General features: G+C 41.0%; 2 protein-coding genes across 3 annotated transcripts in view; one reads left to right on the top strand and one right to left on the bottom strand.

Annotated features, from left to right (window-relative positions):
* NWD2 (NACHT and WD repeat domain containing 2) overlaps window positions 1-13036 on the bottom strand; it is a 183992-nt gene that overhangs the window by 101585 nt on the left and 69371 nt on the right. The window lies entirely within an intron of this gene.
* Window positions 2662-5547, top strand: LOC116629897 (guanine nucleotide-binding protein G(I)/G(S)/G(O) subunit gamma-5-like). Its single transcript, XM_032400167.1, has one exon. It carries the CDS (start codon window positions 5140-5142, stop codon window positions 5347-5349), a length of 210 nt encoding a protein of 69 aa, XP_032256058.1. The 5' UTR covers window positions 2662-5139; the 3' UTR covers window positions 5350-5547.

Below are 13036 nucleotides of genomic sequence, written 5' to 3'. Positions count from 1 at the left end.
TGGTTGCTTGCCGCCATGGCCGTGCTGTGGCCATACCCAGGTCTGCTGGCAGGGGTGGGGTGTGTTGGGGGCTGGTTATTGTATGGCCATCTCTTTCTGGAGTCCAAAGTAGATAGCAGAGGCAAGATGCCCTTAGTGCTACCTATCCACCCACTTATTTTCACTTATCTAACCCACAGCCCCTTTTCTGAAGAACTCAGAGTAAGGAAAGGAAAAGTCTATCTACTGACTGCCTTTCTCTCTCCTTCTACCATCCTCCCAGACACTACATGGGGTAGGTTCTGGCTCTGCCTTATGGACAAATGGGGCCCTTTTCTCTGTATTTTAGATCTCCAGGCTCAGAGTCCTACGGTACTGGTTGATGTGCTAAGGAAATGATTAAAAGAATTTAGCGAGATCTTCTCTCAAGCCAACAGCCTGACCTTTAAGGTTTTTGTCTTTCTTGTATGTGACATAATATTTCCTAAATATTCTCCCCATTTATAGTCCTTCTGCACCAGATACTAAGCACCCCTCAGACAGATAGATGCCTTTGGTCAGAGGTCTGCTGTACTCAGAAAGACAAAAGAAAAATGCACATAATTTCATTATACTAGGTTCTTCACCAGGAGAAAAGACTTAAAAAGGCGAGAAGCAGTGACAAATTAACATTGGCTGAGTGTCTTCGATGTGCCAGGCGCTTATGTGATCTCATGACTTCTCATAACGATCCTGGAAGATAAACACTATCCCACTCATTTTACAGAAGGGTCAACCATGTCAAAGAAATCAAGCAATTTGCCCAGAGTCACAGAACTGGTAATTTGCAAACCTAGCATTTGAATCCTAGTCTAACAGGAAAATACACCCTGTTTCCACTAACTCCCATAATGACATAATGTGCTATATTTTATTGAACTGCAAACATCAGTAGTAGGTTGTCCAATACTATTATGTTCCACTAAAAAAAGAAACGCACTGTCAATTACACCACGACACACCCTTTATTTGTAAGATGAATTCGATTTCTGACAAGTAAAAATGTGGAAAAAAATTCTAAGAATGAATTAAATGTGGTAAATACTGCTTCAGGAAGAGGATTTGAGCATCTGTGTATAGTCTGGCCCAGAAGACAAAACACCCAGGATAGGGAAAGATCAGGAAAAGGTTTCCATAGTCACTTAGCTATTAAGAAACGGAAGGCTGAGTAGAGACAGAGCCTTGTGAAATGGAAAAAGAAAAGGTAAACTTTTTATTTCATTTTATTATGTTATGTTAGTCACCATACAGTACATCATTAGTTTTTGATGTAGTGTTCCATTATTCATTGTTTTTGTATAACACCCATTGGTCCATGCAGTACGTGCCCTCCTTAATACCCCATTACCGGGCTAATCCATCCCCCCACCCCCTTCCCCTCTAAAACCCTCAGTTTGTTTCTTGGAGTCCATAGTCTCTCGTGGTTTGTCTCCCCCTCCGATTTCCTCCCCTTCATTTTTTCCCTTCCTTCTCCTAATGTCCTCCATGTTATTCCTTATGTTCCACAAATAAGTGAAACCATATGATAATTGACTTCCTCTGCTTGACTTATTTCACTTAGCATAATCTCCTCCAGCCCCATCCATGTTGATGTAAAAGCTGGGTATTCAACCCTTCTGATGGCTGAGTAATATTCCACTGTATATATGGACCACATCTTCTTTATCCATTCATCTGTTGAAGGGCATCTCGGCTCTTTCCACAGTTTGGCTATTGCGGACATTGCTGCTATGAAAAGGTGAACTTCTAAGAAACACCGTGGCAGGTAACTCAATAGGAACGGGCAGTGTGTAGATTGTAAAGGGTGAAGAATGCACTAGAAGCCAAGATTGAATGGGAAAATGGTAATAATTGAGAAACTGGAAAAAGGGAGAAGGACGGTTTCCATTTCAGATATAGTAGTATTCCCAAACCAGAGAATTCTCTTCACGTCACTCTGGAGGGAGAGAGCTGAAGATGAAGACATGGGGATCACTCACAAGCACCAACTCAGGGACAAGACAGCACTCTCACTGGGGGTCTGAGGGTGGAAAAAAAACCCAGGGTTTACTGGAGGTTAAAGGTGAAAAAAAAAGGAACAGGTTTATGAACGTTGGTGATGAAGATGAAATGAGATAAATACTACGTGCCACTAAGGAAGCTGGCTATCAGAAGGTATTCTTAAGGAATGACACAGAGTTGAATGGCTGGACTCAAATGAAAATCACTTTCAAAATGGATGTGTCCTAAGTGCCCAGCTGAGTTAAGCACCCCCCCAGTTAGAGGTTCCTGCACTAACTGGGTTTACTCTTGAGTCAGATTACCAGTGGGGGCTGGGTGGGGTGGATTTATAAGAGTTTACAGAGTAGAAGTGGGGAAGACTTTTTGAGAAAGCTAGGCCTTGAGCTGGATTTTGAGGTTGGGAGTGGGGTGAGGAAGAGAAAGTGTACTTTTTTTTTTTTTTTTTAAAGATTTTATATATTTGAGAGAGAGAGAGTGTGCATGCGTGTGCACATGACTGGGGAGAGGAGCAGAGAGAGAAGGAGAAACAGACTCCCCACTGAGCAGAGAACCCGATGTGGGGCTCGATCCCAGGACCCTGAGATCATGATCTGAGCAGAAGGCAGATGCTTAACTGACCGAGCCATCCAGATGCTTCACTGACCGAGCCATCCAGGCACTCTGAGAAAGGGTATTTCTGATAAGAAAGTCAAGAATGAGCAATCCACAAGATGTGCTCCGAGAGGACAGGCTTGGAGTGCATGTTTGTGTTGGGGAGAATGGGAGATGAACGTGGAAAGACAGCTGAGTCACAGTAAAGAGGGACCCCCGTAGGCAGCAGGGAGCCATTAAGAGCTTTTAAGCAAAGGACCTGACAACATGACATTTACGTCAAGATTGCTCTGGTGGTGATGTATAGAGAAACTCAGGCAGGGCGATGGTGTAGGCATTTCTGCTTACCAAGCTTTTACTAAACCCCACTAAATATTAAACACTCTTTCAGGCCCTGGGAACTTTCAAATAAGTGAAAACTAGTCTCTTCCTCAACAACTTGTAACCAATTGGCAGTAAGTGGGGAACAAGCTCAGTTAGGATGCTTTTCACATATCCAATTTTTGAAGCAACAGGGGTTAGACCAGAGTCCCGGCAGCAGGAATGGAGCAGAAACCTCAGAAAGCAAGAACGGATGGCACCTGTGGATAGAATTACAAGTCCTTTACTCACTGGGTCCTGCACCGCCTGCTTTTTGCCCCAATCTGTCTGTATTTTCCCCATTTTATTCCCCTCGTGCTCCCTTTCTATCCTTTTCTCCATAACCAAGGGCATTAACCGAACACTGGCAAGTCAATCACGCTATTATTTAAACACCTTGTCTTTCTGAAGCCATGTGTGTTCTCTGCTCTGGGTGAGCTTGATGTTCCTCCCATTCAGTTGTTTCTATCTCTGAGCAACAAACGACCCATGTGTATCACACATAGAATTACCTGGAGTTCATAATCAGAGGGTATAATTAGCTTTTTCATTAAATATCTTCGTTTAAAACGAAAAAAAAATTAAGGAAACACTAGAGAACAGCTTGCCTGACAGGCATACAGAGAGACATTAGAAGACCTTGTGTCAAATGTAACTCCATATTCTACCAATTCCATAATATTTAACTCAACGGTCTACTAGGTGCCAGACACTGGACTTACCACTGGGATACACTGAGTAAGACACAATTCCAGTCCTGAGAACTTTGAGACCTTAGAGACAGGTGATGAAAACTTCACCTCACCAGATGTCTCATTCTCTCCATCGCTGGCTCTAGACCACGCCATGATCACTTCCTAACTTGCACTACCCTCCTGCTTCTACCATTCCCTTCCCCCATTCCACTCCCTTCACAGAGCTTGAGTGACTCTCTTGAACACAAGTCCTATAATGTCCCCCTTTCCCTTCTCACTCAGTACAATTCTAAGTCCTTAATCTTGGCCCACAATGTCCCCTGTGATCTGAATTTGATGTCCTCTCCTGCAATTATTTCTCTTACTCCACTCCACCTACACTTGGCTTCTTTACTGTTCCTAGAATATTCTGAACATGCTCCCACCTCAGACCCTTTTCCTGGTTGCCTATATCTGGATTTCTCCTACCAAAGCATCTGCATGATTTGCTCCATCACTTTCTACAGATCTCTGTTCAAAGGTTGTCCTATCACTGAGTCCTTCTCTGACTACCTGGTACTCCCTAACCCCCATATCCTGTCTTACTTTTCCTAAAAGCATTTACTCAATAAAATGCATCTATCACCACTGGGGATTTACTGTTTGTTGTCTGCCTCCCCAAACAATATTGGAAGCTCCATAAGAAGAGGGTCTGATTGGTTCGTTTTTGTATTCCCAGCACTTGGGATGTTGCCTGGCATGTGCTCAATGGTCAACAAGTACTTCTTGAACAAACTGGATGCATGACTGAGAGTTATGCCCAAGATTATAGGGGAGCAAAAAGGTGGGTACATGGCATATCCTAGGAGGAACCAGGGGCTCAGAGATAGCTTCCTTAAGCAAGTAATGTTTGGACTGAGACTTCATTCATTCATATGCTCAGAAAGGCATTCACTTGTTCAACACATTCCCATCAGAGTTTTGCTATGTGTCAGGCACGATACCAGGACTAGGAATGTAGCTGTCATGAAGGCAGACACGTCCCTGTTCTTGTGAAACTTATCATCTAGTGGGACAGAGACAATAAGCAAGCCAATAGATGAAAAAGGCAAAATATCCAATATTCACACATGCTATGCAGATAAACTAAAATAGGGTGATGTAAAAGAAATCCTCTAGGTGGCTCCTTTAGATTGGGTCACAAGGGAAGCATCTCTAGGAAGTGACATTTTGTGGAGACCTGGAGAGCAAAAAGAAAGCTCCCATGTGAAGAAGATGAGGGAGTGAACATTCCTACAGAGAGCACAGCCAGGGCAAAGCCCTTTAATGGGAATGGGCTTGAAGTGTTCAAGGGTGAACCACATGGAGAATATTTAGCTACAGGGCTGTAGTCAGAAGGAGAGGGGCCAGCCGCGCTGCCCCACCATCTGGCCCAGCGGACCCATGAACCAACCGATCCACGCACGGACGAAATCTGCCTGCTCTTGAGAGCGCCATGTCTGGTTCCTCCAGCGTTGCCACTATGAAGAAAGTGGTTCAACAGCTCCGGCGGGAAGCTGGGCTCAACTGCGTGAAGGTTTGCCAGGCAGCTGCAGATTTGAAACAATTCTGTCTGCAGAATGCCCAACACGACCCCCTGCTAACTGGTGTATCTTCAAGTACGAATCCCCTCAGACCCCAAAAACGCTGTTCCTTTTTGTGGTAAAATGAATCTTTGGATGGTTTCCTAAACCACTTTTCATGAACCAGCGAATATTCAAAGGAGAACTAAATTTGAAGCCTGTACAAAAGCTTATTATCCCTATAACACATGCCATACTATATAAACTTCTACTTTTGTCGGTCCTTAACATCTACCTCTCTGAATTTTCATTTTTTTTTTGAATTTTTCTTTTTCCCTTTTTCAACCAATATCTTATCAATCCCTTTTTTAAAAAACATTTTTATTTTTCATTTTCAGTCATATTCTATCCATAGTAGTTACCCTTATTTTTGGCATATATATATATAAGTTGTTCTCTCTTTAAAATTTTGAGATACAGTTTCTTCTAACAGATAAAAATATACCCTAAATCTCTAGTGTACGGCTTTGTTCTACTCTCCTGCCTGATCACATTCTCTCTTTTTTTTTTTTTATTAAATCCTCTTCTTTTTTCAAACTTATCAATTCCCTTTTATAAAATTTTTTATAATTTTCATCTTTACAGTCATATTCCATCCCTTCATATCAACCCTTATTTTTGTACATATATAAGTTTTTCTTTCTTTAAAATTTTGGGAGGCACTTTCTCCTACCAGACCAAAATACACCCAAAATCTAGTGTGTGGCACTGATCTATGCACCAGCCTGATCATATCTGATCATATTCTGTTTTTTTTTGGTTGTTCTGTTTTTGCTTGTTTTTCTTTTTCTTTTTTCTTTCTTTCCCTTTCTTTTCCCCTGGCTTCAGGTCTTTTCTGATTTGTTTAGAGTATATTTTCTGGGGACGTTGTTGCCCTGTTAGCATTTTGTTCTCTCATTCATCTATTCTCCTCTGGACAAAATGACAAGACGGAAAAAATCACCCCAACAAAAAGAACAAGAGGTAGTACTAACTGCCAGGGACCTACTCAATACAGACATTAGTACTATGTTGGATCTAGAGTTCAGAATCATGACTTTAAAGATACTAGCTGGGCTTGAAAAAAGCATGGAAGTTATTAGAGAAACCCTTTCTGGAGAAATAAAAGAACTAAAATCTAACCAAGTTGAAATCAAAAAGGCTATTAATGAGGTGCAATCAAAAATGGGGGTGCTAACTGCTAGGATAAATGAGGCAGAAGAAAGAATCAGTGAGATAGAAGACCAAATGATGGAAAATAAAGAAGCTGAGAAAAAGAGAGATAAACAACTACTGGATCATGAGGGCAGAATTCGAGAGATAAGCGATACCGTAAGACGAAACAACATTAGAATAATTGGGATCCCAGAAGAAGAAGAAAGAGAGAGGGGCAGAAGGTATATTGGAGCAAATTATAACACAGAACTTCCCTAATTTGGGGAAGGAAACAGGCATCAAAATCCAGGAAGCACAGAAAACCCCTCTCAAAATCAATAAAAATAAGTCAACACCCCGACATCTAATAGTAAAACTTATGAGTCTCAGAGACAAAGAGAAAATCCTGAAAGCAGCTCGGGAGAAGAGATCTATAACCTACAATGGTAGAAACATTAGATTGGCAACAGACCTATCCACAGAGACCTGGCAGGCCAGAAAGGACTGGCATGATATATTCAGAGCACTAAACAAGAAAAATATGCAGCCAAGAATACTATATCCAGCTAGGTTGTCACTGAAAATAGAAGGAGAGATAAAAAGCTTCCAGGACAAACAAAAACTAAAGGAATTTGCAAACACGAAACCAGCCCTACAAGAAATATTGAAAGGGGTCCTCTAAGCAAAGAGAGAGCCTAAAAGCAACATAGACCAGAAAGGAACACAGACAATATACAGTAACAGTCACCTTATAGGCAATACAATGCCACTAAATTCATATCTTTCAATAGTTACCCCAAATGTAAATGGGATAAATGCCCCAATCAAAAGACACAGGCTATCAGATTGGATAAAAAAACAAGACCCATCGATATGCTGTCTGCAAGAGACTCATTTTAGACCCAAAGATACCCCCAGATTGAAAGTGAGGGGGTGGAAAACCATTTACCATGCTAATGGACACCAAAAGAAAGCTGGGGTGGCAATCCTTATATCAGACAAATTAGATTTTTTTTATTATTATTTTTTATAAGATTTTATTTATTTGACAGAGAGACACAGCGAGAGAGGGAACACAAGCAGGGGGAGAGAAAGAAGCAGGCTTCCCGCGGAGCCGGGAGCCCAATGCGGGGCTCGATCCCAGGACCCTGGGATCATGACCTGAGCCAAAGGCAGACGCTTAACGACTGAGCCACCCAGGTGCCCCAGACAAATTAGATTTTAAACCAAAGACTGTAATAAGAGATGAGGAAGGACACTATATCCTACTTAAAGGGTCTATCCAACAAGAAGATCTAACAATTGTAAATATCTATGCCCCTAACATGGGAGCAGCCAATTATATAAGGCAATTAATAACAAAAGCAAAGAAACACATTGACAACAATACAATAATAGTGGGGCACTTTAACACCCCCCCCCCCCACTGAAATGGACAGATCATCTAAGCAAAAGATCAACAAGGAAATAAAGACTTTAAATGACACACTGGACCAAATGGACTTCACAAACATATTCAGAACATTCCATCCCAAAGCAATGGAATACGCATTCTTCTCTAGTGCCCATGGAACATTCTCCAGAATGGATCACATCCTAGGTCACAAATCAGGTCTCAACTGGTACCAAAAGATTGGGATGATTCCCTGCCTATTTTCAGACCACAATGCTTTGAAACTAGAACTCAATCACAAGAGGAAAGTTGGAAAGAACTCAAATACATGGAGGCTAAAGAGCATCCTACTAAAGAATGAATGGGTCAACCAGGAAATTAAAGAAGAATTAAAAAAATTCATGGAAACCAATGGAAATGAAAACACAACTGTTCAAAATCTTTGGGATGCAGCAAAGGCAGTCCTAAGAGGAAAGTATATAGCAATACAAGCCTTTCTCAAGAAACAAGAAAGGTCTCAAGTACATAACCTAACCCTACACCTAAAGGAGCTAGAAAAAGAACAGCAAATAAAGCCTAAACCCAGCAGGAGAAGAGAAATAATAAAGATCAGAGCAGAAATCAATGAAATAGAAACCAAAAGAACAGTAGAACAGATCAACGAAACTAGGAGCTGGTTCTTTGAAAGAATTAACAAGATTGATAAACCCCTGGCCAGACTTATCAAAAAGAAAAGAGAAATGACCCAAATCAACAAAATCATGAATGAAAGAGGAGAGATCACAACCAACACCAAAGAAATACAAACAATTATAAGAACATATTATATAAGCAACTCTATGCCAGCAAATTAGATAACCTGGAAGAAATGGATGCATTCCTAGAGATGTATCAACTACCAAAACTAAACCAGGAAGAAACAGAAAACCTGAACAGACCTATAACCACTAAGGAAATTGAAGCAGTCATCAAAAATCTCCCAACAAACAAAAGCCCAGGGCCAGATGGCTTCCCAGGGGAATTCTACCAAACATTTAAAGAAGAATTAATACCTATTCTTCTGAAACTGTTCCAAAAAATAGAAATGGAAGGAAAACTTCCAAACTCGTTTTATGAGGCCAGCATTACCTTGATCCCCAAACCAGACAAAGACCCCATCAAAAAGGAGAATTACAGACCAATATCCTTGATGAACATGGATGCAAAAATTCTCACCAAAATACTAGCCAATAGGATCCAACAGTACATTACAAGGATTATTCACCACAACCAAGTGGGATTTATCCCTGGGCTGCAAGGTTGGTTCAACATCCACAAATCAATCAATGTGATACAATACATTAATGAAAGAAAGAACAAGAATCATATGATCCTCTCAATAGATGCAGAAAAAGCATTTGACAAAGTACAGCATCCTTTCTTGAGCAAAACTCTTCTGAGTATAGGGACAGAGGGTACATACTTCAATATCATAAAAGCCATCTATGAAAAACCCACAGCGAATTACATTCTCAATGGGGAAAACCTGAGAGCTTTCCCCCTAAGGTCAGGAACGCGGCAGGGATGTCCACTATCACCACTGCTATTCAACATAGTATTAGAAGTCCTAGCCACAGCAATCAGACAACAAAAAGAAATCAAAGGCATCCAAATCGGCAAAGAAGAAGTCAAACTCTCACTCTTTGCAGATGATATGATACTTTATGTGGAAAACCCAAAAGACTCCACGCCAAAACTGCTAGAACTCATACAGGAATTCAGTAAAGTGGTAGGATATAAAATCAATGCACAGAAATCAGTGGCATTCCTATACACCAACAACAAGACAGAAGAAAGAGAAATTAAGGAGTCGATCCCATTTACAATTGCACCCAAAACCATAAGGTACCTAGGAATAAATTTAACCAAAGAGGCAAAGGATCTGTACTCAGAAAACTATAAAATACTCATGAAAGAAATTGAGGAAGACACAAAGAAATGGAAAAACATTCCATGCTCATGGATTGGAAGAACAAATATTGTGAAGATGTCAATGCTACCTAGAGCAATCTACATATTCAATGCAATCCCCATCAAAATACCATCCACTTTTTTCACAGAAATGGAACAAATAATCCTAAAATTTGTATGGAACCAGAAAAGACCCCGCATAGCCAGAGGAATGTTGAAAAAGAAAAGCAAAGCTGGAGGCATCACAATTCCGGACTTCCAGCTCTAATACAACGCTGTCATCATCAAGACAGTATGGTACTGGCACAAAAACAGACACATAGATCAATGGAACAGAATAGAGAGCCCAGAAATGGACCCTCAACTCTATGGTCAACTAATCTTTGACAAAGCAGGAAAGAACGTCCAATGGAAAAAAGACTCTTCAACAAATGGTGTTGGGAAAATTGGACAGCCAGATGCAGAAGAATGAAACTGGACCATTTCCTTACACCACACACAAAAATAGACTCAAAATGGTTGAAAGACCTAAATGTGAGACAGAACATCCTAAAGGAGAACACAGGCAGCAAAACCTCTTCGACCTCAGCCACAGCAACTTCTTCCTAGAAACATCGCCAAAGGCAAGGGAAGCAAGGGCAAAAATGAACTATTGGGACTTCATCAAGATAAAAAGCTTTTGCACAGCAAAAGAAACAGTCAACAAAACCAAAAGACAACCGACAGAATGGGAGAAGATATTTGCAAATGACATATCAGATAAAGGGCTAGTATCCAAAATCTATAAAGAACTCATCAAACTCAACACCCAAAGAACAAAGAATCCAATCAAGAAATGGGCAGGAGACATGAACAGACATTTTTCCAAAGAAGACATCCAAATGGCCAACAGACACATGAAAAAGTGCTCAACATCACTCGGCATCAGGGAAATCCAAATCAAAACCTCAATGAGATACCACCTCACACCAATCAGAATGGCTAAAATTAACAAGTCAGGAAATGACAGATGTTGGCGGGGATGCGGAGAAAGGGGAACCCTCCTACACTGTTGGTGGGAATGCAAGCTGGTGCAGCCACTCTGGAAAACAGTATGGAGGTTCCTCAAAAAGTTGAAAGTAGAGCTACCATACGATCCAGCAATTGCACTACTGGGTATTTACCCCAAAGATACAAATGTAGGGATCCGAAGGGGTATGTGCACCCGGATGTTTATAGCAGCAATGTCCACAATAGCCAAACTGGAAAGAGCCAAGATGTCCATCGACAGATGAATGGATAGAGAAGATGTGGTATATCTATACAATGGAAGATTATGCAGCCATCAAATGGAATGAGATCTTGCCATTTGCAACGACGTGGGGATGGAACTGGAGGGTATTATGCTGAGTGAAATAAGTCAATCAGAGAAAGACATGTATCAAATGACCTCACTGATATGAGGAATTCTTAATCTCGGGAAACAATCTGAGGGTTGCTGGAGTGGGGGGTGGGGTGGGAGGGATGGGGTGGGTGGGTGATAAGACATTGGGGAGGGTATGTGCTATGGTGAGCGCTGTGAATTGTGCAAGAATGTTGAATCACAGATCTGTACCTCTGAAACAAATAATGCGATATATGTTAAGAAAAAAAAAAAGAAGATAATAGCAGGAGGGGAAGAATGAAGGGGGAGAAATCGGAGAGGGAGACAAACCATGAGAGACGATGGACTCTGAAAAACAAACTGAGGGTTCTAGAGGGGAGGGGGGCGGGAGGATGGGTTAGCCTGGTGATGGGTATTAAAGAGGGCACGTTCTGCATGGAGCACTGGGTGTTATGCACAAACAATGAATCATGGAACACTACATCAAAAACTAATGATGTAATGTATGGTGATTAACATAACAATAAAAAATTAAAAAAAAAAAAGAAGGAGAGGGGCCTTAGGATCTATAGGAAGAGTCTTCAGAATGAGTAGGACTTCAAGAGTGGCAGGGGAAGAAGCAGGTTGCAGAGCATCGCGGGTGGAAAGAACAGCATAAACAAAGGCAAGGAAGCTTAAAAGGGATTGGCATATGTTTGGGTAACTGTAGGAAATTCATTTCTTCTGGGTTCAATGCAGAGCCAAAGATGAAATCCAGAGTACTATACAGGTAAACTGTTTTTTTTTTTTTCTTCATGAAGCTTCCAGTATCATATTTTGTTGCAGCTGAGAAAGGAGAACCATCTCACTAGAAAACACATCTTCAGGGAGGTCTATAATCAACTGACTAGAAGAGACTATACTAAAAAGTATATTCTTAGAAGATTCAAGTATGACATATATTTGAGCTCCCGTTAAGCTCAGAAGGTGGGAAACAAATGCAACCCTGCATATTTTTATTCCAAACACAACCTTAGATACGAAGTGGTCACCACTCCCATTTCGAACACCGACTGAGGGAGTCACAGTGGAAAGCTGGGGGTTCAGTCCCAACTTTTCTTTGCCCAATGCGGTTTCCACTGCTGCCCGGTATCTCAACGACTCATTCAATGCACCTGCCTAGAATGATCCTTGCTGTCAATTTATTCCATGGACCTTGCCTTCTACAGCTTTCCTCTGGCTTTATCAGTCTTTTCCTGGGCCTACTTATAATTTAGAAAATATATTTCTTTATTTTCCTCTCAGCTAATCTGAATACCATGTTTTATGCAAGCTGGTCTGTGGCTCAACAAATTCCTCCCTCTACTAAAAAAAAATGATGCATATCCAAACAAACTCAAAGATGGGATTAACATTCTTGGACACATCTCTTTCTCCATGGTAATTGAGTCCCCAAGGAGTGTCTAAGTCTTTGGGAATCTTGACAGATCAGAATTTTTTTAACAATTGAGACCCTGTTATCAGTAGAACCAGGTTCCTCAGAGAAGGCAGGGCTGAATTCGCAACAAGGAATTTAATTTAGGCTCACCATTTATCTAGCAAATGGTGACTTATGAGTAACTTTTCAATATGTGTGTCATAATGGCCTGCTGCTGACTGACAGTAGGCACGGAGAGGGAAGCCATTTTGAGACCAACTATTTTATACATCACACGAGAAAGCATCATGAAGTATACCGAGATAAAATATTCAGGAGGAAATAAATGAAGGGTGGAATTTTCTTCCACTAACAAAGATGCATTTTGCACTCTTATACCACAAATCTCTGGTACATATTCCTGACTTACCAATGGAAACATATAGTTAAGATAGCACTGCAGAGTTAAGATGTCCGTTGTGAATGAGGTTGAAAACTTTTGACTAAATAACGCTATCTGTTCCAGGAGCCATT

Source organism: Phoca vitulina, unplaced genomic scaffold (assembly GCF_004348235.1).
Source record: "Phoca vitulina isolate PV1807 unplaced genomic scaffold, GSC_HSeal_1.0 scaffold3, whole genome shotgun sequence".
Classification (NCBI taxonomy): Eukaryota; Metazoa; Chordata; class Mammalia; order Carnivora; family Phocidae; genus Phoca; species Phoca vitulina.
Note: the sequence above shows the minus strand (reverse complement) of the source record. Positions and strands in the feature narration are given on the sequence as shown.

What these genes read in the sequence shown, in the direction of transcription:
- LOC116629897 (XM_032400167.1), top strand. Translation starts at nt 5,140, where the DNA reads ATGTCTGGTTCCTCCAGCGTTGCCACTATGAAGAAAGTGGTTCAACAG.